At 37.8% G+C, this 27,322-nt stretch overlaps 1 protein-coding gene across 1 annotated transcript; it reads left to right on the forward strand.

The window, feature by feature from the left end:
- Positions 1–27,322, forward strand: LOC105193441 (BTB/POZ domain-containing protein KCTD1). The gene is made up of 5 exons (XM_011157877.3): positions 1–277; positions 13,154–13,240; positions 13,806–14,009; positions 25,545–25,750; positions 26,365–27,322. Exons 2-5 carry the CDS (start codon positions 13,212–13,214, stop codon positions 26,865–26,867), a joined length of 942 nt encoding a protein of 313 aa, XP_011156179.1. The 5' UTR covers positions 1–277; positions 13,154–13,211; the 3' UTR covers positions 26,868–27,322.

Raw genomic sequence — 27,322 nt, forward strand, 5'->3', positions numbered from 1 at the left:
GCGCGAGGACCGCAACTGCGGAGAGCGTACGCAGTCTAACGAAAGCCGCGGTGGTGCGCGGTGGTGGCTCGCGCCACTTTTGTCCCTCGGCCGAGAAGACACGTGAATGCAACCACGTGGTCCAGTGCGTGACACGAGAGCTGGAGGTACTCACGGGAATTCCCCCGGGGTGCTTCGTAGACAGTGACGAGTTTCCGCGGCGGGGCTCCAGGGTCCACCAATTCGCAGCCGTGGACACGAGAATAACCGTCAACCTGGAGTCCACGTGCCAAAAACGGTGAGTGAGTCACGATTCATAGTTATTTCAACTCTATTGCGAAAAAACGTTAAATCGTACGCGGAATATGAGTTTCGAGCCACAACGTAGATGTAGATTTTTCTGCGAACGAGACATAATTAAAACGCCTGCGACGCGTGAAGCTTATGCCGCGATGAAATCTGTCTGTTCTCGGATTCGACGTTGGCGAACTGTGAAATGTCTTAAATAACTGATCGATTGATAAATTATCGATACATCTGCAACGTTGCGTACGCGGAAATGTCGAGAGGCAGATCAACCGCGGGATTAACATAATAACGCGATTCGAACAGCGATGATTGCATCGGTCAGAGTTACGATATGCTTTCTAACATAAACCTTAGACGCGATAATTAAACCTCGGGAATTATTATCGTGAGATCGACAAGGACATAACTCGTACATTCGTTTTGCTTTTCACATCGTCAAGTGTACTCCGAGAATATAGGTAATTGTCGCCAGGCGAATTTATAGAAAGCTTTGTCTCTCAATTATTCAATCATTTGCGTTACGTGAAGTCTCGCCCCGAGAGAACGTTCACTTGCTACAAACCCATTCTAATTTCACGCACTTCAAAAATTTTTACGGCGCGCCGTTTGTTTGCACTTTTCGCCGCTGCTGATCGCAGACTTCCGGGTAAAGAAACTACACGTTATCATAATGCAGCCGATACGGAAAGTATCTATAAAAACCCTTTCTCTCGCTTATTCCCTCGTACAAGATATCTTCGAAACGTCGCGTGACAAACTGATATTCATGTATGGAAATAGTGTACTTTCACGTAGTTAATTATGTCGCTTGTAACCCGCGAGGCGCGGCCAAGAGCGTTTCGGTACAGAAAGTTCCTGTCTAACGAAAGTACAGATGATTTTAGTAATAGAAACAGACATTCCGGATTGGGAATCGAGCAATCTCGCGTAATAATTTCGCACGTACAGTGCACTCTGCCATCTGATTTAATCTCTTTTGTATTCTACAATGTTTTCATTGTACACTGCGTGTATGCATCTTGCTCGTTATGCTCGGTAAGCTCTGAAGCGCCTACTAGAGATTTCCTGAGGTCTCCTTCTTTTTCTGGGAACTGAGGGCTTTAAAGTTTCTCGTATCGCCTTTTAAATATTTACTGTGACAATTTCCCTTCGCGAGAGAATTCTGTGAGAATTACGAAGCTGTAAACACTGAAAAATTCGCGCGCGTCCGTGAGACATTTTATATGATCGAGCTGAAGCGAAGTCGATAGAAAGTCAATCTGATCTCACGACACCGCGGGTAAAGAAAGTTTAATCTATGCCAGACGTCCGAGAGGGTGTCGCTGCCTTTAGAAACGCATATGTAGAAACGCGACGGGACAATGCAATTGCTCAATCATTCGTCGCATTCCGCCGTCATCGAACAATAGTTATGATCAATTATGCACTTCGCGTGGCGAATAATCACACGCGATGCAAGGAGGCTTTAGGTGGAGGCGGTTACATAAATGTTGTCATAACTGCTAATTCCATATCGAGACAAATTGCGCGTTTCAAACCAAGCCCAAGATAGAAATTATGGTGTAGCCTCAAAAATAATGTGGACGAGCATATAAAAAAAATTTCACATAAATGACGTTAAAAAAATGAATTATATAAAAATTCTGTAATGTCGTTTTTATCATTTTTAGATTTTGTGAAACTTGCTGCCAAAATTTAAAATATTTTACAGTTACGTGTTCCTAAATTATATCTAGTCTTGCACGAGATTAACCTGCAAGTTACAGGACTCGTATTGCATTAAGATTTTGTGACTGGCAAGTCAGTACGTTTCTCGTCTTGACACACTGAGCTATGAAATCCGAAGAGTAAACGTACCACCAGCTCGTTAAGAGTTAAATATTTGAAATAATTGACTACATAATTATGAGCGGGAAACTAGACAAGTAAACAAGAGAGACAAGTAAACTAGAATATAACATAAAATAAAAAAATTAAAAACTCAACTTTAACACAACATGATCATATAATTAATTGCAATTAATTGAAGACAATTAACTTTGTAATTTTTCAAATCAAGTAGTAGACATAGAAAAGTGCATGTAATTTTTGATCGATTTTATTTTTGATTACTGATTTGTGTATCTCGACGTGACGATTGCGAATCATTACGCAATTTAATTATTGTGCGTTTAGTTTATGACGGAGTCTAGTACCACTTTGCTAAGATAAAGATAAGCAATTTCGCTTATGAAATCAGTATAATATAAACGGTAACCATAAAAACATGGTATACAATTTTATTACAATCGTTATATTATACAATCGTAATTTAATTACGTATAACTCGCATGTAATAACAAAATTTTGAACAAAATCTTATAAAACTAATGCGTGGCATTAATAAACGCTCGTCAATGCTGCACATCGTGTAAATCAACTCGACAGTCTAAAGTGACAAACTTTATTTGCTCTATTTGCGTAAGCGCGCGAACGTGTATACATAGTAGATGCAGAAAAAATGACGCACATACACCCACACACAACCCCCATATTATATATATATATATTTTATATATAGATATATATAGATATATATAGACGACAGAAACTTTTCAAAAATTGGTTGCAACGTAATAGTCGATGTGCACCTCGAGCTACAAAAGAGAGGGAAGTGAGGGAAGGAGCGGAACGCGGAGAATGAACGAGAGAGAGAGAACAAGGGAGGAAGAGAGAGAGAGAGAGATTGAGATAGGCAAGGGGCCGCAGGGGGAGGAGGATTGCTAGCATTTCAGAACGGATGTGGGCTCTGTGGAAATTGTGCTGGGATAGGAAAAGGGAGGTTGGAAACCGGCTGGAGGGATGGCCGGGGGCGCAGACGCGCGCTCTGCAGTTGCCGTAATTAGAACCGTGCGCCCCGAGCACATAGCCCGCGGCTGACGAGTCTCCTGCGGACCGAAATTATTCATGAAGCCGCGCCACCCACGGCGAAATTTTCTCGTAAATATTTTGCCTCGTCCGAGATATCGCCCCGAATATACGTGTACGTATGTTTGCGCGAACGACGAACGAACGAACGAACGAACGAACGAACGAACGAACGAGTGGACGGATCGACCATGCGCGGTGAGTGGACCAGGACTACCTTTGGCCCCGTTCGGACTGCACTGAATTGATGCATCGTCGCGATTCTGCCGTCATTAACGCGAAAATCGAAAAGAACCAATCGTTAACGAATGGCAGAAGCCACAATCTCTGAATGGTTGTTATCGTGCGTTTAACGACCACACATACAGACTTTTAATTGCGATCGTGATAAATTGAGTTTTTTCCTTATTTACACTGTAATGAAGGTTGTGCGGCAAAAAATTGGTCGGTTTGATTTTATTTTAAATCCTGGATGTACGGCAAATATTTTTCATCTAGCAATTAGCGTACAATAAATTCGCAATACATCAAAGGAAAGAGTAGGATAAAACTAACATAAATTGTATTAATCACATAAAGTATATAATTATTTTTATGCCAGTGTAAAATATTTTTTTTTTGTATCGTACAAAATAGTCATTAATTAAGAACGAGAATATCGTAAGATTTATGTTAAAAGAACTGGTATGTTTATGAAATATGTAAATTAATATCATGTCATTACAAAATAAAAGAAATATTGAAACTCTCTGCGTACTGAATGACTGATCACACATATGCATTGTTATTACGCAAAATATATATGAAATTTATTTCTTCGATCGTTGATTATATTAAGCTTGCAATTACATTACGTCATGTGTAGAACACTTTATGTGAATAAAACATACGCACAGTGAAACTCAAAATAATCAACTCTTTTCTGAAAATGCGTTATTTATGAATACGGCCTGCAGCGAAAATAAATTCATAACGATATGTAATTACCTTCCATAATTAAATTAATTAAAATCCTACTTGACAATTACATTATAACGCGCTCGATATTTAATCCTATCAAAAAGACCTTACAAAGGTAAAAAAAAACATACGCCAAGTACATAAATGCCTTCAAAAATGTATGCAATACAAAAATTTTATTCAAAAGTTAACTGTTCAAAAAGAATATCTTTTCACACAATTAGCAGCATCTGTACGTTTTGTTGTTAAGCAATCACTTGCATATACTCTGATAAATATATGTTGTGCAATATGAATCTTATAAAAGGTATAAGCATTGCAGTTATATAACTCTAAACAAGAATAATAAGAAAGATATAACAAGAAATATAAGAATTCAACTAATTAATCTGTCAATATTTTACGAGAAATCTGTTATTCAAGCGAGATTGATATTATCGTGTATCAAATATATTTGAAGCTAAGTGCATTATTAATACAAATGAGCAAATTAATGAATAAATTGATCATTTAGTATATAATACTAAGATAATTTAGTTTTATTTAAAATGTAGCTTTTGGTTTAAAAAGGCAAGAATTTCGTAAAATAATAATCTAATTTATTAATTTTTTAACAACTGAAAAAATTATATTTACATTTTTTTTCAATCTTCTTTAGTGTGCATTTTCATAATGTCAATAGACAAAAGACAATTATGTCGAATATTAAACACGTATGTATACATATCTCATTCATTTTAACGCTATATCAATATTCAATGTACTTTATAACAATATCATATTATTTATATTCTGAGAATTTCACATCAGCAAATCGCATTATGATCTGAGGATTAAGTTTTTTTCTTTTAAGATAAGATTCTTTGAAAAAAATTCTTAATTAAAATATTTTTACAATTAGAAAAAAAGAGTGGCGCGTTGCACCGTTGCACTGACTGTGCGCACCAATGCGCTTCCGTGCCGTCGTGCGATTCGCTTCTTAAAATCTAGCTGTGCGCTAGGTGCACACCTGGTCATGCCAATGGCAAGTATAATACGTGTTGCAATATACTCGCGTTGCGGCGCATGAAATTCCTGTCCGCCGCGGCTTATGCACGTCGTCTCGGTCAGAGTTTCCGTCTCGTAGGATAAGTAGGTGAGTAAGTGGTGGGAATAGGCGAGGATGAAATGGAGCAAGACATGCATTGGCGCGTGTCGGGAGTGCCTCTTTGGCTCCGCGGCAACGGAACCGGCCGCGGGTCCGCGTTACGTGGGCAGGTACGTGCCTACATACCTTGTGTTACCCGACTTGTATAAGTAACGATGTGTGCAGCAACCGCTCGTAGGTAGGTAGATAGGCACGTACCTGCCTCGGTATACGAGCCAGTGCCGAGTCAAGACACCAAGAGAGATGCGTGCGAGAAAGAGAGAAAGAGAGATTTACATCGCGGTTGGTATACGCGCTTCTCACGCGCATATACCTGAGTGTGTATCCTTTGCGTGTCCTGTGCTCACCCGATGAAATATTATAAAAAGCGCGGGCGAACGTATCCGACGAGATAAAAACGCCCACGGCGCGTATGACGATGCATTTAGCATCTTGATTCGTATATCGGCGAGACGGCGAAACGTGTGTACGAAGGAATAGCGATCGAGGGAGCCAATGTCCCGCGTTACGGATTTATTCGTTCCCGCGTCTTCGCGAACATCGAATAAGGAAACGAACGAACGCACACTCGCGAGATTCGTAATAATTATTTCGCTCGCCGCGAACGTGTTTTACATTTTTTCGACGAATCCCTGCGGAACGAGTCTGACAAGACTATTGCTGACCCGGAAAATAGAATTAAGTACGCGTGTCATAAAAGACAGATCTAAGTTTACGATTCGATAAAATCGTGGTTATCTGATTCCGACAGCGTTTGACTGCAATTTTTCTGATTAACATTGAAAATGCTTACGCACGCTTGTAAACCGTGAGAAAAAAGTGCTAAATACAACGTGCAATTATTGTTCGGGAAACGACAGACGCGTCGTTAACGATCGTTAGAGCTTTTGCGGGGCGATAAGTGGCCGTGCAATTGAAACAAGTACGCATAATTTCGCGAGTAATGACTCTCTAGTAGCCAGGAACTGTTCACGTCTGTCTATCGTCTGTGTCCGACAAGTGACGTTCCGGTAATGAAGTACCAGGTGGTAAATGCGGGAGTAACGAAAAGGACGCGCGCGGCGAGAACAGCAGCAGCGGTGCAACGTTGCAACTGAAAACCTTAACAAGGCACACACAAACGTGCAGCTCGCAGCATGATGATCGCCGTTACGCGAGTAACATTCGATTGGGATAGCAATTAATATTATAAAAGCTTTCTACGGCAACCACCGCGCGATTATTCGTTAAATTCACTGTTCAAACGGCTTTCAACATTATTAGCGACAATTATACTAAATTTCCGCAAGGCAATTCAGGATGATCAATATAACACTAAAATATAAAAAATTTTAAGCGCAAATAAACATGATGACTGAAGGAAAGTGATAAAATATAAATAATGACAAATAATGCATGCCAAGCCATCAATACAGTTACTTGGTAAACCTTATGATAACGCTTATTTTAAAAATTCTCTTATTATTTAACTAATTTAAAAAAATTCTGCTATTATTTAACTGATTTTCAATTAACAGATTATTTCTCTCTAAATGCAATCCAATATAAAATACAAAACACTTTTCAATGCGTACTAAATTTTGCTCAAAGCAATTAAAAACAAGCCGTAAATGTAAACATTAAATATTAATTCATTAACCATGTTATTCCAATACTTTTTATACGCGTTATGTAACAAATTATTATCGACTGCACGTTGGATAAAATATTAAAATAGCATCGTATATGAATATTTACAGAGTTGATTCGCATTCAATTTATTTCAATTTATTTAGTTTCAATGCATTTATGATAAAAGTATCACGTTCTTCTTTTTGTTCTACGTAATATGCTCTCTGTAATAAATATGGCTAAATGCTATTTAAATATCCCTTGCAAAGTACAGATTGCATTGCATCGTTGCAATTTGCAATGGACGAGGCATTGTGTTGGAAACGCATTATGTACAATATTTATCTTCAAAGATTAGGTAACGAAAATGATAGAGCGTTACGAATACATTTAAAATCACCGACGAAGTTGTTAATCGTTACGGAGAAATGATCCATCAATCAACTAGACTGCGGTAGCTTAATGCACTTATCGGAACGCCGCAAGTCTTGCAAGTGTAACTACTAGCCAACCGAAGAGGGAAAGATGAAAACACGCAGATCCATTGTTCGATTCGTGATTTAATGCCTGTTTCTTCAACGAATAGAAGAGTTTCGAACAGCTATCTAGATAATCTCTTAATTTGATGAGCTAAGCTTGACAAATTATTTCAGAATTTGAGTTCTGATAATGTACATGAATTTACGAATTATTAAGACTTCGTCAAAGATTATTGAATGGAAAGTGTCCGTGTTATACAATCTGCAAAGTGCAGCAAAGCGAAGCTACGAGTTATAATGTTGTTACAAAACGTGATAGATTAGCACGAGTCTTATGAAACATTCGCGTAGCGACGAATGAAAGCTGAACAAGCACGTGCTCTTTCGCATAGAGAGTAATATTCTTAAAAAGACATTTACGTCCACAGTGTTCTATACACGTCATATTAACGTTTGTCAGAATTTTCTTTGACAGCAAAAATTTTCCAATCTTTTGTATAAAATTTTAACCTTTTCAGTTCTACAAGTGTTCAAGAATATTTTATCAAGCGATGCGACTTCGATCGCTGGTATTAAAAAGACATTTCGAATGTTTAATTAGTATCTATTATTACTTCTCTTGCGAGCAAAGAAAGCGTGATATTTTTAGAATATTCATTCCTCGACTATGCATAGTATTGCATCGATATTAGCCGGAATGCAGCACCACCCGAGCCAGTTCTTTTCTTTTGTAATTGCATGTGTGTCAATATATATGCGCGCAGCGCATTCTTTGAAAATATAGTTGTGGAGTTTATAGACAATCAAAGTACATGCGTATAATTTATACGACGTTAATATCGAAAATCGGATAGATAAATTCATTCGATTTGCCGTATCTAAAATCTTGATATATCGGTCTATAGACAAGTATCGCATTTGCCATACGAATGCGATAAGTATCATCTTTGTATATCAAAGCTTTTTCGCGAACAAAGTTGTACTGCTCTAAAAATAAAAATATCTAATAAATAAACGCAGAAAAGTTCGGATTGATAATTTGGAAAGTTTATTCGCGGCATCGAGTTATTTCGAGAAGACCACTGTATTGGCTGGTGCAAAGATTATGTTCTCTAGATTATGACATTAATAACATTGCGGTTCGAACGTTCGTGCGCGCTCGCAAATGGATTCATTGCAAATATTATTCGGAGAGAGTCGATCTGACTGGCCCTCATAATGAAATCACCAGAGGGAAATCCACAGTCGACTGGTCTAAATGAATTCACATGCGGTATCATTTCATCACTTTGTGGTCCCGTCTGATGTCTCTGTTATTTTAGCTTTGTACCCGCGCGAGTATAAACAGACAAGATTTTCAAAAAGATCGATAGAACAGTTTCAATAATTAAAATTTATCATCCACATATATACGAAAGTCCAATATTTTGTCTCAAATGTTAGCTCGCGTAATGTGATATTCTGTGTGCGTAACAAAGTTTCCTGGCCAAATAAACTGTTTTCAAAATAAATAGATGAAAAATAACGCGTATTCCTCTCTCGCGCGTATATGTTTTATATACAAGTTTATATCGCGTGCGCGCGCACATTTATTTTTAATTTAAGCGTATTTCAACTTATTTAATCTAATATATTTAAGAAAGTTCTTCTCTCGCTTGTGACTCGTAAGTATTGACTCTTACATTTGCCAAATTACTAGTCCATTAAAAATTCATTCATATTTGTTCAATCACATCATTTGTGTAATTTCCCAACTGACTTGAGCTTTTCGAACTTTTCTACAAAAGTGGCGCGCTAGTCGGCTCATTTTCGCGTCTGTTCGCAAGTTTTCCCGATGATACATCGTCGCCCGATGTAACAGATCGCTTTCAAATTTGCATACGCCGACGTCCTCGGGCCATTAAACGTCCACGTAAAGTTAGTAGTGCTCTTCTTCTGCGCACGACATCGTGCACGCGCGCGTCCTTAGCGCGTGTTAGCCGCCTTGTCGTGTCCTCGGGCTGTGATCACCTTAACGCGAATTTATACGTTTTGCGCGGCGTGTCTCGACGGTCGTTCGCGCACGCTCACTCGTGCGTACGTATCAGAACTATATCTGGGTAAGAGACTCCGATGGCCTCAGGTAATAACGCGGATATCATGGTGTCGTTGGGGACGACCGACGTCGCGACTCGCATCACCTTATCCTCCTCCTCTCTCGCTTCTCCCTCGCCATCCTTTCTAATTTGACGTTCGAGAGGCGACGACGTTGCGGCTTCACGCCAGTGAAACGCTTTTCGCATTCGCGACGTCGGACGCGTGCCTGCCAGCGTCAACTACCACTTGCAGCTTGTTTCTGCACTCTATGTACGGTATTATTAGGGTCAAATGGATACGTTGAAATCTCTAAATGGCCTGTCGGAATTTACTTCACAAATTTATAATCAGCATAATCTATTATCAGTTTCTCGAAATAAAATGTTGAGTACGCCGATCGTAGACGTAGTGTCCGCGTAAGAATTATTCAAATATGTTGTACGTAATGTTACGTTGACAAAGAAGTTTAATATGCAGACAGTTGTGCAGATAGAGTACATTATAATTGTGTATATCCTCTGTTCCGCCAAGCTTTATCCGTGTGCGTACCCGCTGGCGTATATGCGAATGTGTATGCATGCAATAAAACTATTCGCGTATGAGATACAATTGGCTCGAGGCGTCGCCACGTCGCGATGGACGTTATTGCGGATATCGTTACGGCATTCGTCCTGACTTCCATATTCCATATTCCAGGATTTCTTCGCAGCGAGCTCGCAATGCGAGAATCTTGGAACTCTACTTGCACGCAATGTGTCAATCTCGATTTAGCAGAGTTCGAAACGTTATAAATATTAATCTTACCGCGTGATACTATAACGTGCCGAAATATTTACGCAAATTGTTTAGTACACACGTAAATATTAATTTCTGTATTGAATTAATTGTCGATTTTACGCATGTAATTATGCATAATGTTAAGCGCCGAGTGGCTTCAGTACGTCGACCGTAATGTACATTCGTACACCGACCAATCGCCCCGAGGCATCGTTGAACGACCATGATGATCATCGCCATTGTTATAGCTATATCGTGCTTCAGATTCTTCTTTCGTCGGCGCTGCCGGTCATTTCAACGCTGTATTATGAACACACCTGATAACGCCGTTTTCAACGAGGCTCGAATCACAACTATATTTCGTTCGCTCTCATACTGACAAAATTAAATTCATTTTTTTTTCTATTTTCTCTTTTTGTTTACGTGTTTCGCCGAAACGATTTATACACGAAAAGAAAAATACGATTTTTCTAAAACATCTAAAAATTTAGCATTTTAAATACAGATCCAAAAATAATTGTGTTGAACCATCAAAATAATTATGTAAATGCTCATGCGTGATGATAATGCTGCAAAAATTTTGATTTTCTAGCAATCAATCTTGAGCGTCCTATACATATATATAACAAAATATTACTTTCACAGATCTAATAAAATGTTTAGATACTTTTTAGCACACTATCTTTTTTTCGTGCAATAAACAAACATAGATATTTAAAAAATCATAATAAAATTAATCCTTGGCAGAAAAAAATTATGTTGTTTAATAAAATAATTAAATGATAAAAGAAGAAAATGTTATCCCGTTGCATTGTCTAATCCAATAGTACTGTCGAATGATTTTTCATCCCACCCATATCTGACATTCGAACGTGCTTTCAAACACAGAGAGTATGATTGAAGTGCCGTCAAAACCCATTAATTTCACTGCTATGCCGTCGCAGTGCGCGACCATCCTGGCGACACGTGTTTCCGCGTGAGAGCGCGACAATGATCGATCTCTCATCGGCGCTAAAGATCACAACAGTAACGCGAATTAATTCCATATACAAGTATGCGTTTCTATACTCGTAAATGCATAGCTCCACATAAATCTCCCGATTAGCCCGCGGCACCAGCACGGCCGTGATGGCCGTTGTTGTGCTCGTCCGCCTCCACCGACTCCACACCATCTCTTACTCTACTCCTTTACCTGATGTCCGACTTGCGACGATCGCCGCCGCGCCGCGCCGGTTCCCCACCTTCGAAGAGAAGAGAGGCATCGGGCGCATCGCTCGACGACCTCTCGCAGCGCGGCCGAGAAAAGGCGCTGCATTGCATTTCGCGGCGTCTCCCGCGGCGATGCACCGCAACGGCGCGGCGGCGGACCGATGTGGGCGAGGGTGGGTGGGTGGAGGAGAAAACCGGTGTACCCCCTCACGTGCCGTGTCTTCTGACCATCGCGAATTCTTCGCTGGACGGTGGAAAACGAGTTGCCGCGACTAAACGCGTCCCTTCTTCCCGTCCCGAGTCTCACGATTGTCATGGCAAGATTTCACGAACGAAATAAAGGGGATAAAGCCGAGATAGATCCATATCTCGATGAATGAATTTGTCAATTAGGATCAATCATACCAAATTATAGAAAAACATGTACGTTCAAATAAATATTCAATTAAAAATATAAGAGATAAAAGATCAAGAAAGAACACTGAAAGATGTAAATTAGAAGGTAATGAACTTTATTACAAAATGATAGAAGAGGAAACAGTTTTCTGTTCTATGATTTTGTAATAAAATTCATTATTTTTTAATTTACATCTTTCAGTGCTCTTCTTCTTTTATATTATATTTTATGCTTTGTAAAATACAAGCCACGAATTCTTCATTGTAAATATATAATTATTTAATCAAGATACACGCTATTTAAAAAGCGCAAAAGATACTATAGACATTATTTTTACACAAACGGTAGCTGCGTCTGATGAAAACGGTAGTTTACGTTAAAATTTCATAAATTTTGAATCTGTTTCTGTTATTTCTTGTCGGGTTCTTTTAGCAGCGAGATCCTCTTATATCTAGCGCAAAAACCACGTATTATGCTATGCAAAACAGGCCTCTGGATAATGGTTAATAATGTGCTGGCCTTTCATGAGCACGTAGTAATGAAAATTCGAGGGGGGTGCCTCTAACTCGTGAAACCAAACCACCCACCCTTTCCACTGCAAACGCATTTAAAAGAATACCCTTGGACGGCCGGCTGACCAGCGCCAAATATTGTTTCGCCGCTAATTGCCTTATTAATGCATATGAGAATTTCGCGTTAATGTTCCAAGCTCTCAGTCGATTCAGCATTGCCGATGTTTGACCAAAAACAATAGCTCATTAAATTAGTGCTATCGTCGTCCGCGACTAGCCGTGAGGATCGATACGTTAAATCGACACCTCTGTTACGCCTACAAAAGGCATAAGCGTTGAACACACGGCGATAATTCAATTCGGTTCTAATTCGTGATAAATATTACGCAAATTCCAATTGAAATCTGCGATATGAAATATAATTTATCGTAGAAAAATGAATGCACTAAAGATGTGCCAATTTATTTTAATTACCGGAAATAAAATCACAAAAATTTTTCTAAGTTGATCGTACTGTTAAAAATAGGCAGCAAAATTTAATGTAATATAACGTAAATAAATCTTGAGCAGAGATATATTAAAATATTTAATATTGATAAAAATATTACACTAAATTTCATGCATGTACTTTTCAGTTAAATTTAATGTATACTTGTAACTTAAAAATATATTGAATTTCATGATATTCGTAACAGTGTACATTTTACATTTAAACTCCTCCTACTGACATATTTATATTTAACTTTTATTGACAATGCGTAACTAAATATCTATTTGATTTTAATTCCAGACGGAAATGTGAGGCCGATGGGAAGGAGGCGAAAGCGGAGCTGACGGCGCAACGCAATATGTTCCCTAGCGCTCAAATTAAAATGAGGTAAATAAGTCTACATCCGAGTTCCAATATAAGTCGTCCCAGAATAGTCCATTCGAGAAAGAGTTATGTTATGTAACTCAGTAAAATTCTCTCTCCGTAAACGTCATTTAATTTCATACATCGTAAATCACAACGTTCACGATTTCATAGCCCATAGTTCGCCTTCGTTTGATTAGCTTCCTGGTCGCGTTTAGAGTTGCGTATAAAATCACATTCGCAGAACTCAAATCATGCAATATGAAATATAGTAGAGCTAATTTAATTTTAATTTACAACAGCCCCACAGCTTTTTATTTAAAATGTACACGTGTCAAAAGCAAAAATGTATTATCAAATTTCAATTGATGCCGCGGCTAAAAGTTAACAAATATGAAAAATTCTACAAAAAATGCTGTTGTAATTCGAGGTTTTTTAAATAATGATAGCACAAAAATGAAAATTTTACTGTTTCTATTCGCGGTACCGACATACGGATTACGATGAGATATGCAAATTTTCTGCGCAAGATTCTGATTAGCAAGCTGCGATCTTATCACGTCTAATATCAAAAGTGTCTTTTTTCCAGATTGCTGTCGCCAAGCAGTTCGCCGGCCACCTCGCCTACGATGTCGAATTCCTCGTCGCCAACACCACCGACGCCGGCGGCCCCGGCTTATAACCAGAAGATGACCGGTATTCCTTGCGTAGCGGCCGCTTCGAGGTACACCGCACCGGTTCACATCGACGTCGGCGGCACAATATACACATCCTCCCTCGAGACTTTAACGAAGTAAGAATACGTTCGCTTTAAATTCTTAACAATCTGATAGAACGAGAATAAAACGATTCTCATGCGTTTCCGATGTAATACGTATACCATAAAAACTTAATTTCTATCGTTGAGGAACGTTAAACATTAACGACTCAAGATTGTGATTCGTAAACGGAATGACTTATGTTGTTGATTTTATTAAGTCCGAAAAAAAGCACGTTACTTTGAAAAATCACGTACGAGTTCGAGGGAAAATTTTATTCGACAATGATGAATCGAGTGAGTTTATGTTAATACTATGAGAACGGATATCTTTCGCGGGTCTTCTCCGCGAAAGCACGGAGTGTGACTTTTAAACGATATGAAGAAATTCTAGCGAGTGAGAGGGTAGAAAGGGAGCGTGATGTCCGGATCGCGGAAACGTGACCATCGACAACGCTCCAGGATGTTCGTACCGGGCAATATCTCTGAGAACATATCGCCCGCAATCAGGCACACCGTTACCGTGCCCGGCAGTGTCCAAAGGCTATTTGCGGTGTGCCCGTGCACTTTATGCATAAAAGAGACGTAACGTAAAAGCACAACTGCGCTTTGCTTATAGAGAGGGTTTTAATCTCCTCGAAGTATCACCCTGCAGATATCCTCTTTGCTCCGGCAAGAAAAATCCATGAGTATTCCGTCCCGTGTGATTCCGACTGGTATAGAATAAATCTTTGAGACTAAGAGTAAAATCTAATAATATAAATGTTGAATTAAACAGTTTTTTTTTTAATTAAACTCATATAATATAATTAATTTCAATAATCAATGCAAGTATTATTCGTGAACCTTATGCTATCTTTTTTCTTATTCTTCTCTTTTTTAGCCATTTTCTCCATGTCATCATAAAAAATAAATTAATGATATCGTTAAATTATTTTTAAATTCTAATATCATATTATTAAATTTAATGTCATATTCGTTTGCATAATAGATCAAATTTTAAGTCGATATACAGCAGCGACTTAATGGCTACCAGACATAATTGCTAAATGTCACCGTAGCCTCGTGATCTTCGTTTCGAGTAATGCTTGTTACGTGAACTTAATACGTGATCTTTGGGTAAATATCCAGCGCGGTTAGCGGCGAGGAAAATCGTTCCTTTCACAACGAGATCACGGCTGAACGGTGTTAGACTGTACTATGTGTACAGATACAGCATCAATAAACGCAATAGATGCGTTCGTGAGAAAGCTGATCATAATTGACAGGTGGTCTTATCGTTCGGCTCGTTAACTGAATAGTAAGCAATGAGTTCTGGCTGACTATAGAGATGTTTCTATCAAGACTCTATAATGCATCAGCAAAATCATGATGGATACACTCCTACGCGCTGGTCTCGATATTGTCAAGCACTCTTACCAAACAAGTAAACGTTAAAAAAAAAACCATAGCAATACTATAGTATATGCAAAGTAAAAAAATTATAAAAAAATTTTAATTTGTCTTAAAGATGTATGTAAAGATTAAAATATCGATCCAATACAAATTTACCAATAGTATCGTATGCCTAACATATGTTACTAAGAAATATTATTATATAATTATACGTTTTTGAAAAGGTATGTTTGAATTTAAGAATTTTATACTAATTGTTTCTCTTTTTAAATGTTTAAGAAAAATTTATATTAACTATACACGATTAATTTCGTATTATCTTCAAAAGGTAATAAGAAAGAAGAATTTCAAAATGAAAGCGTAGTATTATAACATCTAAACTGTGATAAACGTAAGCTATATTAATTTCATCACTATAATCAATTCAGTGTTTGTTTAACAACGATGGATTATTTTAATGGAGTAACGCCTACTCTCTATAAAACGATAAAAATCGTTGGACCGGTAGGCAAGTAAACTAAAATTAACAACAGTACGCGATAGACAAATTCACACGCGTTGCACGGCATGCTTATCGTTAGTTGAGTTAGTGGAGCGCAGGTCCGTTTTCTATGAACCGTTATGGCGCGCATCGCGTATATACAGCCGTGATTTAATCTGTGAAAACGTCGACGGGATAAGTGTCGCCGGCGCGGCGTATCGAGCAACCGGCAAGAGTGCAAAATGAATATCACGTAAAATCGAAGGCTTGCCCCGCTCTGGCATCTCCATCGTCACGCTTCGTTGCACCTTCCTCCCTCATTACACGACGTGACCTTATTGCTTTGTCGAAAGTATCAGCCGATAGTACGCGTGCGTCGCGTGTCGCAAATAAGAAAAGCGCACAAAATAAATTTGTCTCGACATGATATTACTCGATAATGAGGTTTCTTGCAAAATGACTAGTTTAAAAATATATAAATTTCTTCCTGTCTGTGCCAATCCTAGCTATTTCAAATCACCCTTCCGAATCTTACAGCTCACGCTAGTAATTATGATTCTTTCCGTTCAAATAAATCGCAGATTTAATTAACGAAATGACACACGTGTTTTCGCTTATTTGTTTTATATATCGATAATGGAATAATATCAGCATCACAGAAGTCATGCACAGACTACCATAACAAAGCAGATTTGCAACCTCCATATTACGCAATTTTGTCCGCGTTTGACAATCATCGCGTCACATTGCTTACCCATTAGCATGCATTTAATTATCTCGCAGCGAAATAAGCGCATCGATCGGAGCTTTCCCCCGCATTAAAATAATATTAAAATTGTTTCACAAGAGAGATGTATTTTCATCGTGCTATTTTCACTCGTGAAACTGATTTACAACAGTTAAATCATCGCCGTCATTTAACGACACTGACGTAGTTCACACTTAGGATAATCATTCTTAGCGTCGAGATTCGTGCCGATATTTATACGCCGGCTGACTAACGATGTGCCTCAGAAGTATGTGACAAGAAGATAACAATAATAAGTACGATACGAAACGATTGCACGAGAGACACGTTCTCGAGCAAAAGTAATAATCCACCGGCCATTCCGAAGAAACTCGAAATGATTGAACAAACATTAAGAAATGACTAAGTATTAACATTTAAATACATGTCGTAAGAGTGTGATCAATTATTTAAACATAAAACATCAATATTAGCTATGAAAACCATGATTCTATTTGAATCATTAAATTTTACTAGCACGATAAAATTATGCATTTAATATTCTTAAATAAAGCCAGGAGTGTTTAACTTTTATCACAAACAAAAACAATTAACTATTTCTCGAGATAAAAGTGGATTTCGACTTTCTTTTTCTTCCCAAGAGAAAAATTCAGGTTAATTAAGAGATGTAGAATATCGGTTAAGTATAATGTATACTTAACGCGGTAGAAGTGATTAAATATTCGCGATTCATTTGCATTAATAAACACGACGGATAGAACAGTTTCTATTAGACCGCGCATATTTAGGTGCCTTGTTTATACCGTACGACGTTATAGATGAAGTAAACAGGTCAATATAATGCGCACAAATAATAAATTCATGGCGCTGATTAATTTAGTCCAATCGTCGGTGTATAATCGGCAATTTCAAAATAACGCCACACGTTTATTATCCTGTAACAACCCACCGGCCTAGCACGATATTAATTAGTAAATGTCTATTTATGCGATAACCCGCAGCTTTGTATATCAAAAACACGATATTTATCTAATATCAACGCGTTTTTAATTAATGCAAAAATATATGTCATAATTTTATTCTCAAAGCATTGCAGAAAAGAGCGATGTTCACACTATTAAATAAGCTTAAAAATTTACTAACGTTGTTTTAGTTTGATAGTTTCTATTCAATATAAATAATTGATAAACTGATTAGTGGCAAAGCAATAACGCTAAAGAAATTATAGTACAATAATGTAATCACTGTATTTTTCAACATTACTGCTTTGCCTAATCAATCTATTAATTATTTAAATTAAATCATCTTATTGTTACTAGCAAATCATATTTTAGAGCTGTCATCTAGCAGCCAAAATGATTATTTAACGAAACTCCTTTGCCAAGACATAAGTATTCATTCAATGGATAATTTGATATTAATTAATGATTGATAAGATCCCATTTTCAGCATTGTGATCTTTCTAAGCAATTTTCACGACAATTTTATTACAACCAAAGACATTATTACTTAAACTCAATAATTTCTGAATAAATTACTTTGAATTACAACAAAAAAAGTTTATAATTATTTTTTCATATTGTCATGTATAATTTTCAGTAATATTATGTTATCAATAATATCAACCGCAGACGGACTATCGTGGGACTCCACGTGCTTTGCGAAAGATTAATCGTTGCGTATCGACATTTTCTACCAAGCGTTTACAGGAATGACGTAATAGCCGATCATTAGTCCACGCTTCCGGTATCACATAATCCCTAAAACATCGTCGATCATTCTGCCGGTCGAGAAGGCAGCACAGAGCCTCGAGGGTATCCCATGGTGAAGTACCAAGTCGTCATTTCCTCGCCCTCTAGTCCGACACGTGCAATTTAGCGGGATATAACGGAATGTCTTGGCGGACGCGTCTCGTTCTTGAGCTCACACATATGTCCGCATATGCGTCAGACACATATGAGCACATTCGCTTAGCCTTATTTTCGCGTCCATAAAATGCAATTTATTGCGCAAAATTTTGGAGCGGTGAAAACGCTCCTATCCAACAATTTTTTTCTTATTCATCGTAAAAACTCAGGCATATACGCAAAAACAAGAATAAACGTTTTATAAAAATATTTATAATACAAAGTTCTTAATTGTCAATTAAACATCCTTATAAATTCTATATATTAAAAATTAGTTAAAATAAAATCCACTTGTAAAGATTTTATTATTTTCTTATAGAGTTATTAATTTACTATGATTTAATAAATTTTTAAAATTAAATTTTGCGACGCATGTTCGTGGACAAGTTAATCCGAAATTCATCGAGGAATCTATAACTGGTAGAATGCACGCGATTTCAAACGTATCCTGTGTATATCGAAAGCAGAGCGGAATCTGAGTGATGTGAGCCGATCGTTTAGCGTTTTCCCATAGCGAACGGATCTGACCCGGGATCGGACCTCGGCTGGTCGGTGGGCCCAAGAAATCGCCGCGGGTAATCACGGTGCTCGTCCTCCGCCCCCGGTACCGTTTCCTCCCCCGCTATCACCCTTCTTCAGTCGACCTCCACAAACATCGATGGCCTTTGGCCTACGAGAACGCATATCTCATTCTCGCTTCTTTTGACGGTATCACACTTTCGCACTTTCTCTCTTGTCGTCTGTTTCTTAAACGAACCTTTTTTTTTCAAACTGTTTCCATTTTTACGATTATCCTAATTACACCTTTGTTTAGAAAATAAAATACAAGATACAAGAATTTAGTGAATCAAAAATAAAAATAATTCTAAACAGATTAAATTTGAATTTTTTACTGTTTTGATTGTTTCAAAATTTTTTAAAAAGTTTATTATCACATTAAACGCTTCGGTCTAATATAAAAAAGTATTTGAAAATTGTCCCACAAAGATACAATAAAAGAAATAAAAAATAAACAAAAAATTACAACGTAATAAGTATTCATTTAAATAAAAAGTATACCATTTTCACGTCTTCACTGACCGAAATTACAGTGTGAATTTTAATTTACCCGCGGCAATTGTGGCGAAGAATGAGAAGGGGTTTGTTCGCCGAGGAAGAGTAAAGTTTCCCTTACAATAACTCGCTTCGATATTCTATAGAAAATTAACTATACCGTATAAAATTTCGCGCACGCTTTGAGGTAAAATTCAGCGATTTTCATTTCCCCGTTCTGACAGCGATTCTCTTTCTATCCTCTTATGCCAAAGTATCAGTGGGAAGTCGATAGAAAGCGAGATCACGAGGAAGAAACAGAAAGAAAAAGGACGAAGGATGAAGAAAGAGAAAGAACGAGAGACTCCATATCTGTATATATGTATACACCTTCGTATCTACCCCGCGGTGTCTTCTTTTCTCTCTTCCTCGCTAAAGTCAGATCGCCCACAGGCTCCATGAGGCCGTCGTTATTATATGTTATCGCCGTGGAAGGTATGGGAACCGGCCTGAGGGGGTACCAGGTACCTTTACCTCGGTATTTCCCCCTCGTTGTGCCATAACGCACAACGACGAGATACACGGGAGAGGAGAGCCGATTCTCCCTCTCTCATCGCACCGCGGTCCTCAGAGTCAACCGTACCTTCTTCCATCCGTCCTTTTCCCTATTATGTCTCTCCTTCTTGTTTCCCTTCTTTCACCCCGTCCTTTTCCCAGAGCATTCGTCTATTATATGCTAAATTACGACGACCTTCGACGATGCATGCAGAACACGGCACCGCTCACGGCACGTCCGTGAGCACATGCGAGCAAACGCGTGCGTGAAGCTGATTGACACGGATTCCTTAAGTGTGATTCGTTCACGGGGTCGTGACATTATTAACCCCACACTACAAACAACAGGATGTTGAGCAACCCACAAATTTTCGAATTTTCACACATCAATCTTTTACATACAACTTTACAAAAGAAGTTAATTTCTAATATTACCAAAGAAATATAAGAAATTCATCGTTTTTCATCATTGAAATGTTAGAATAATAAATGTTAGAAAATTTAGTAAAAAATCAATATTAACGAAGTAAAATAGTATTATGAAATATTTGAGACAAAACAATTTCTTACTATCAAATTGATATGAGGACTAAATCAGAATGTTTCAGAAAACCGCAAATGAGAATAGATGTAATTTTTGTATGTAAAATTTTCCTCAAAAACGCACAATGTGTTTTTTATATCGTGTCTAATATGAAAACTCTTAATTAACTTTATCTTACTGAATTAAATTTATCTCGCTATTTAAAAGGATAAGAATTATAATCCCCTTCCTTACTAGCGTCTTTCTTTTTTAACAATTTCATTGTTTTAATTTATAGCGAGATTAAATGCGTAACAAAACGTTGCATTATTCTTATTATCTTCGAGATGTAATTATCAAGTCCGGAAGGGGTAACAGTAGCACAAAGATATGAAACAAGAAGATTAGCCGCAGCCTACTTTGAACGATGCTGCGTGCGTAAACATGTTGTGAAACGCGCTCGAAAATGTCACGGGCACTTTCTAAAGAAGCCGGAAAAAGTGATACGGTGCACGGACTTGCTGCTACAAGACGCATACACACACACATACGCGTGTATATCTGCATATCTGCTAAAGTAGATTTCATGCGCGTATCTTAGCCAAGTCTTCGCGATCCTACTATTCTGTCCTCATTGGATCTATGAAGTTGGCACATTCTGTTAATATGGAAAAAATACATAGAGTTTTAGTGGCACTTTTTATAATTCTTAAGTTCCTTATAAAAATAACAAAGTTCTGCAGTTTTTACTCCCCCCCCCCTAAAAAAAATGAAAATAAAAATGTGCTAATTTCATGAATCTAGCACACTTCCTCTAAAGTAAAAAAAAACAATATATATTAGTATATTTGACAAAAGTTCCAGTTAGTATTATCCGAGTTCTATCGCTGATTGCAATTTCAAAACAAAATTCACACAATTATCTTTTTTACACTAAAGTATTAAAAAAGTATTAAACATACCACGACACTTGGAAAAAAACGTGTCGTGTTTCCTATTTATCGCAGTTCCAGTAACAATTCTTGCCAGTTCTGAAATCTATGCTACACAATCATTTTTAAAAAAAGTTGTAGCAAATGCATATTTTAAAACAATTTTTTAATACAAACCAGCATATTATCTCGTATTAGGCAGTACAACACTTGAATAAAAAGTCTCGTGCTATCTAATATAAAAACATTTAACATTATAATTCAATATTAAAATATTGAACGGCATATTTTGTTAAAATCCGATAAAATCCGGTGTAGTCCGACAATCCGTGAAATCCATGAAATTTACGAAGTCCGATAAAATCCGGCAAAATTCGATGAAATTCGATAAGGTCCAGCGTAATTCATAAAGTCTGTAAAGTCCGGTAAACTCCAATGAAGTTCGATACAATCCAACATAATCCGATAAAGTCTAGTGTAGTCCATAAAGTTTGGTGAAATCTAATAAAGTCCGACGAAGTCCATGACAGTCTGTAGAATGTGATGAAATCTTGAAGTCAGAATTCTGGTGCACATTTATTTTTTGAGTAATTATCGCTTCGACTTAAATGCTAAAATGTATCTTAAAAACTAAATACTAGAAAGTAAAAATGCTGGAAAGTAAAATCTTGAAAAGTAAAAATGCTGAAAAGTAAAAATGCTGAAAAGAAAAATGCTGAAAAGTAAAAATGCTGAAAAGTAAAAGCGCTGAAAAGTTCAGCGTGGGTCATCGGTAACCACACAGTACAATACGTTTTAATTTAACAAATTAATATTTACAGTTCAAGTACCAGTAAAAGATTTGATGTTTTATGTTAAAAAGTACTTATAAGTATATTTCAAATCTTGCAAGTAATTGTTTGTAAGATTCAAAACTAACTAGTCAGGATCGATTACCTCGCAAGTACACTTTATAAAATATTATTTCTCATAAGTTTGATGAAGTCCAGCATAGTCTATGAAGTCGGACTGATGAAATCCGAAGTAGTCCGATGAAGTCCACGACAATCTGACAAAGTCCAATAAAATCTATGACAATCCGTGTAATCTGGTGAAGTCCAATAAAGTCTTGAAGTCAGAAATCTTGAAATCTTGTTCAGTGTATACCTATTTTTCCATGGTCCATAAAGTGCGTGAAGTCCGATAAAATTCAATAATCTGAGGAAGTCCGACGTAGTTCGTTGAAGTCCATGACAATCCGTGTAGTCTGGTGAAGTCTTGAAGTCTTGTAATTCGGTACACTTATTTTCCCCGTAGACTATGAAGTGCGTAAAATACGTTGAAATTCAATAAAGTACGATAAAGTACATGATAGTCTGACGAAGTCCATGACATCTTAAAGCCAAAAGTCCTAAAGCCGGAAGTCCTACAACCGAAAGTCCTAAAGCCAAAAGTCCTATTTGTCCATGGTCCATAAAGTGCGTAAAGTCCGATAAAATTCAATAATCTGATAAAATCCGACGTAGTTCGTTGAAGTCCATGACAGTCCGAGTAGTCTGGTGAAATCTTGAAGTCTTGTAGTTCGGTACACTTATTTTCCCCATGGACTATAAAGTGCGTAAAGTACGTTGAAATTCAATAAAGTACAATAAAGTACATGATAGTCTGACGAAGTCCATGACATCTTGAAGCCAAAAAACTTGAAACCGGAAGTCCTAAAGCCAAAAGTCCTGAAGCCGGAAGTTCTGAAGCCGGAAGTCTTAAAGCCAAAAGTCTCGAAATCGGAAGTCTTGAAACAGAAAGTTCTGAAGCCGGAAGTCTTAAAGCCAAAAGTCTCGAAATCGGAAGTCTTGAAACAGAAAGTTCTGAAACCGGAAGTCCTAAAGCCGGAAGTCCTGAAGCCGGAAGTCCTGAAGCCGGAAGTCCTGAAGCCGAATGTCCTAAAGCCGAAAGTCCTGAAGCTGAGAGTCCTAAAGCCGAAAGTCCTGAAGCCGAAAGTCCTGAAGCCGGAAGTCTTAAAGCCAGAAGTCTTAAAGCAGGAAGTTTCGAAGCTAAAAGTCTTGAAGTCAGAAATCCTGAAGTCAAAAGTCTTGAAGTCCGGTATATACCTATTTTTCCATGGTCCATAAAGTGCGTAAAGTCCGGTAAAATTCAATAATCTGATGAAGTCCGACGTAGTTCGTTGAAGTCCATGACAATCCGTGTAGTCTGGTGAAATCTTGAAGTCTTATAGTTCGGTACACTTATTTTCCCCGTGGACGATGAAGTGCGTAAAATACGTTGAAATTCGATAAAGTACGATAAAGTACATGATAGTCTGACGAAGTTCATGACATCTTGAAGCCAAAAGTCCTAAAACCGAAAGTCCTAAAGCTGAAAGTCCTGAAGCCGGAAGTCTTAAAGCCGAAAGTCCTGAAGCCGGAAATTTTAAAGCCAGAAGTCTTAAAGCAGGAAATTTTGAAACTAAAAGTCTTGAAGTCAGAAATCCTGAAGTCAAAAGTCTTGAAGTCGGAAGTCTTGAAGTCCGGTGTACACCTATTTTTCCAGTGGTCCATAAAGTGCGTGAAGTCCGGTCAAATCCAATAAAATCCGATGAAGTCCGACGTAATTCGATTAAGTCCATGACAGTTCGTGTGGTCTATGACAGTCCACGTAATCTGGTGAAATCCATATAGTGAAGTCTTAAAGTCAAGTCTTGAAACCAGAAGTTTTGAAACCAGAAATTTTGAAACCAGAAGTCTTCAAGCCAGAAATCTTGAAGCCAGAAGTCTTGAAGTCTAGTGTATACCTATTTTCCCAGTGGTGCACTTGGACAAAAAGTGTCGTGTTGCCTACTCGTATTTATAGCAGTGTCTAAGTGTAGTGGTTCATATATTAAAAAAAGTATTTTTTTTAATGCAATCACCAGAACCATTTTTAAAAATAATTATGTAGCATAGAATTCTGCCAGAACTAGCGCGAATTGTAACTGAAACTGCAATAAGGCAGTACAACACTTTCTGTCAAGTGTCGTAGTATGTTTAATATTTTAGTACAAAAAAAATGTTAATCATGTAAATTATATTTTGAAATTGCAGTCATCAGCAAAACTTTGATAGTACTAACTGGAACTCTTGTCAAATGTACTAATATTTGTTTTCTTGTACTTTAAAGGATATCGTGCTAAATTCGCGAAATTAGCACATTTTTTTTTTAATAAAAATTGCAAAACTTTTCGTTATTTTTATAAGGAATTCCGAAATTATAAAAAATGCCACTAGAATTCTAAGTATTTTTTTCATATTAACAGAACGTCGGGTCAACTTCACAGATCCGTCCTCATTCGCGTATAACAATTCCCGATATAGTCCTTCTGTACATTTCTTTCCTATTTTCGTTGCTTTTTTTAAATATTTTTTTAATTAAACTAAATTAAACTAAATTCTTCCGATAAATAATCTGTTAATAGATTTTATTAATGATTGAATTTCTTTCGGATTGAAAATGTCATTTTTGCCATACAACTTTATAGATACCTCGTACTATAACTTACTGTGTCTAAACTTAATTTAGTCAGTGCGTTGAGTCGGAATTTAGTAAATGCACAGCTGTTTGTACATAACTATCAATCGCGAAAACAACACGCAGCTACCTGAAGCGATTTCGGCAGGTGACCTAAGTGTCAGCACCTGCCTTCACAACAGCTCAACTGATAGTTGATAGAAAATGTAATTTCCACGTCGTTACGTTAAATATGCGATCCGTGTACATCGAATTCTAAATTTTAACTTCAGATTAATAATTTCATTTTTTTATTAATCTCAATTAGGATTACATATATACATCAATCACGTAACGGTTTCGAAATTGAAGTCTCATGAATCAAACGCGATAACACTTTCTCGAGTATTTCCTCACATGCACTTTCAAGCCAATCGTCACACACACATGATGTTTGTAAGTTATAAAAGTTGTAACTTTCACATATGACAATTTTATTAAAAAACAAAAAAAAAACAATCTTGTGATTTTTTTTCCAGATACCCGGAATCCAGGCTAGCAAAATTGTTTAACGGCAGTATCCCCATCGTTCTGGACTCGTTAAAACAACACTACTTCATCGATAGAGACGGCGGCATGTTCCGGCACATATTGAATTTTATGCGAAATTCTCGACTGTTGATACCCGACAATTTTTCCGACCTAGATTTACTGCTGGAGGAAGCACGATACTTCGATATTGCGCGTAAATTACTTTAATTTTATTTCTTATATTCCTTTTCAATTTTAATACCCTGTAATTGAATCGTTTACATGCAGTGAGAACGATATGGAAACGGGATTTCATACCAGTCGCGTAATAAAACGAGGATGATCGGTTCGAAGTGTGCCTTTCGTTATTAATATAAAGCGCAATGTAACGATATATCATTTCTCTTCTAAATCTTTTGACCGACTTCCGAACCGCCTTTCATATGCACTGCTCAGCTCAGTAATAAAGTAGTAATGATTTCTGTAGTTGTTTACTTGATTACACGAGTAATGCAGAACTACAAAAGGACAGAAATAATGAAAATTATTCCCTCGGGACACTGATCAATATATACATACCGTTTAAAAATAAAATTTTACACGCAAAATTTTTTTCCAGCACTTTTATAATTAATCAAATCCATTTATGACCAAAATGAAACTGTACTATCAATAGAAACGAAATCTCGCGAGTTTCCACGACCTAGTTATGAATCTATTGCAAAATATATTATTACAAGCTCACAAACTCATCATTAAAACAAGATTATTTTCCTCTTCGCGTAAAAACATTCTCCTTGAAAATAACGCATCTTTACTCTCTTTCAGCCATGTGCAGGCAATTAGAACAGATGAAGAAGGAACGCATAAAGAACGGTTCAACAACGACAATGACCACTACATCGCCGAGTCCCCCGCCCTCGGGTCAACTCGGCGGTCGCGGTACCGCCTGCACCACCGCGCCCTGCAACCGCGATTCCGAGAAGATGCGCGGTAACGACAGCAATTGCAGCTACGAGTGCGTGGCATTGCACGTGAGCCCGGATCTGGGCGAGCGGGTGATGCTATCGGGTGGACGGGCGCTGCTGGACGAGGTGTTTCCGGAAACGACGCAGGCAGTGATCGATGCGCGATCCGGCGTTGCCTGGCACCAGCAGGATGCCCGTCACGTCATCAGGTTTCCACTGAACGGTTACTGCAAACTGAACTCCGTTCAAGCGATCACCAGACTGCTGAACGCCGGCTTCCGGGTGGTCGCGAGCAACGGCGGCGGCGTCGAGGGCCAACAGTTTTCGGAGTACCTGTTCGTCAGGCAGGCCGTCAACACTTGACGGAGCACGGCGCATCAGCGCAAAACGATCTCCAAGTCGATCCGTTGCCTGCAGCGTGACCACGACTTTGAGTGAGTGCAACTGTCAACCAGGAGAACACCTCAAGACTGCATCGCGGATAATTTGGTTATTCTGACAAAACAAAACGGGGCATCTTGGTACAAGAAGACTGGCAATCGCAACTGTAGTTTGACGCCGAAATACTTATATCAATACGAAGATCTCGTAACGTGCATTAAAGTCTCTTGATACTTGCGTTAGGTATCTTGAATCACGAAGAAGTGAATAAGTGAATAAGAGAGTGCAAATCAGTTTTGCAATTTACGTTGATTTATGTTCGCTATAAAAATCAACTTTATCAAACAGCAACGATCTCATTTGTATGCACACGTAAGTTGCAATAAGAATTATTTGCATGTATTACATTTCTGACATTATAATCTGATACGAAGGTA

This window comes from Solenopsis invicta, chromosome 9, assembly GCF_016802725.1.
Source record: "Solenopsis invicta isolate M01_SB chromosome 9, UNIL_Sinv_3.0, whole genome shotgun sequence".
Lineage (NCBI taxonomy): Eukaryota > Metazoa > Arthropoda > Insecta > Hymenoptera > Formicidae > Solenopsis > Solenopsis invicta.

Excerpts from the sequence above, each read along its gene's own strand:
- LOC105193441 (XM_011157877.3), top strand. The coding sequence starts at position 13,212 with ATGTTCCCTAGCGCTCAAATTAAAATGAG. Across the intron at positions 13,241-13,805 it reads AGCGCTCAAATTAAAATGAG|ATTGCTGTCGCCAAGCAGTT; the intron begins GTAAATAAGTCT and ends TCTTTTTTCCAG. Across the intron at positions 25,751-26,364 it reads ACGATACTTCGATATTGCGC|CCATGTGCAGGCAATTAGAA; the intron begins GTAAATTACTTT and ends ACTCTCTTTCAG.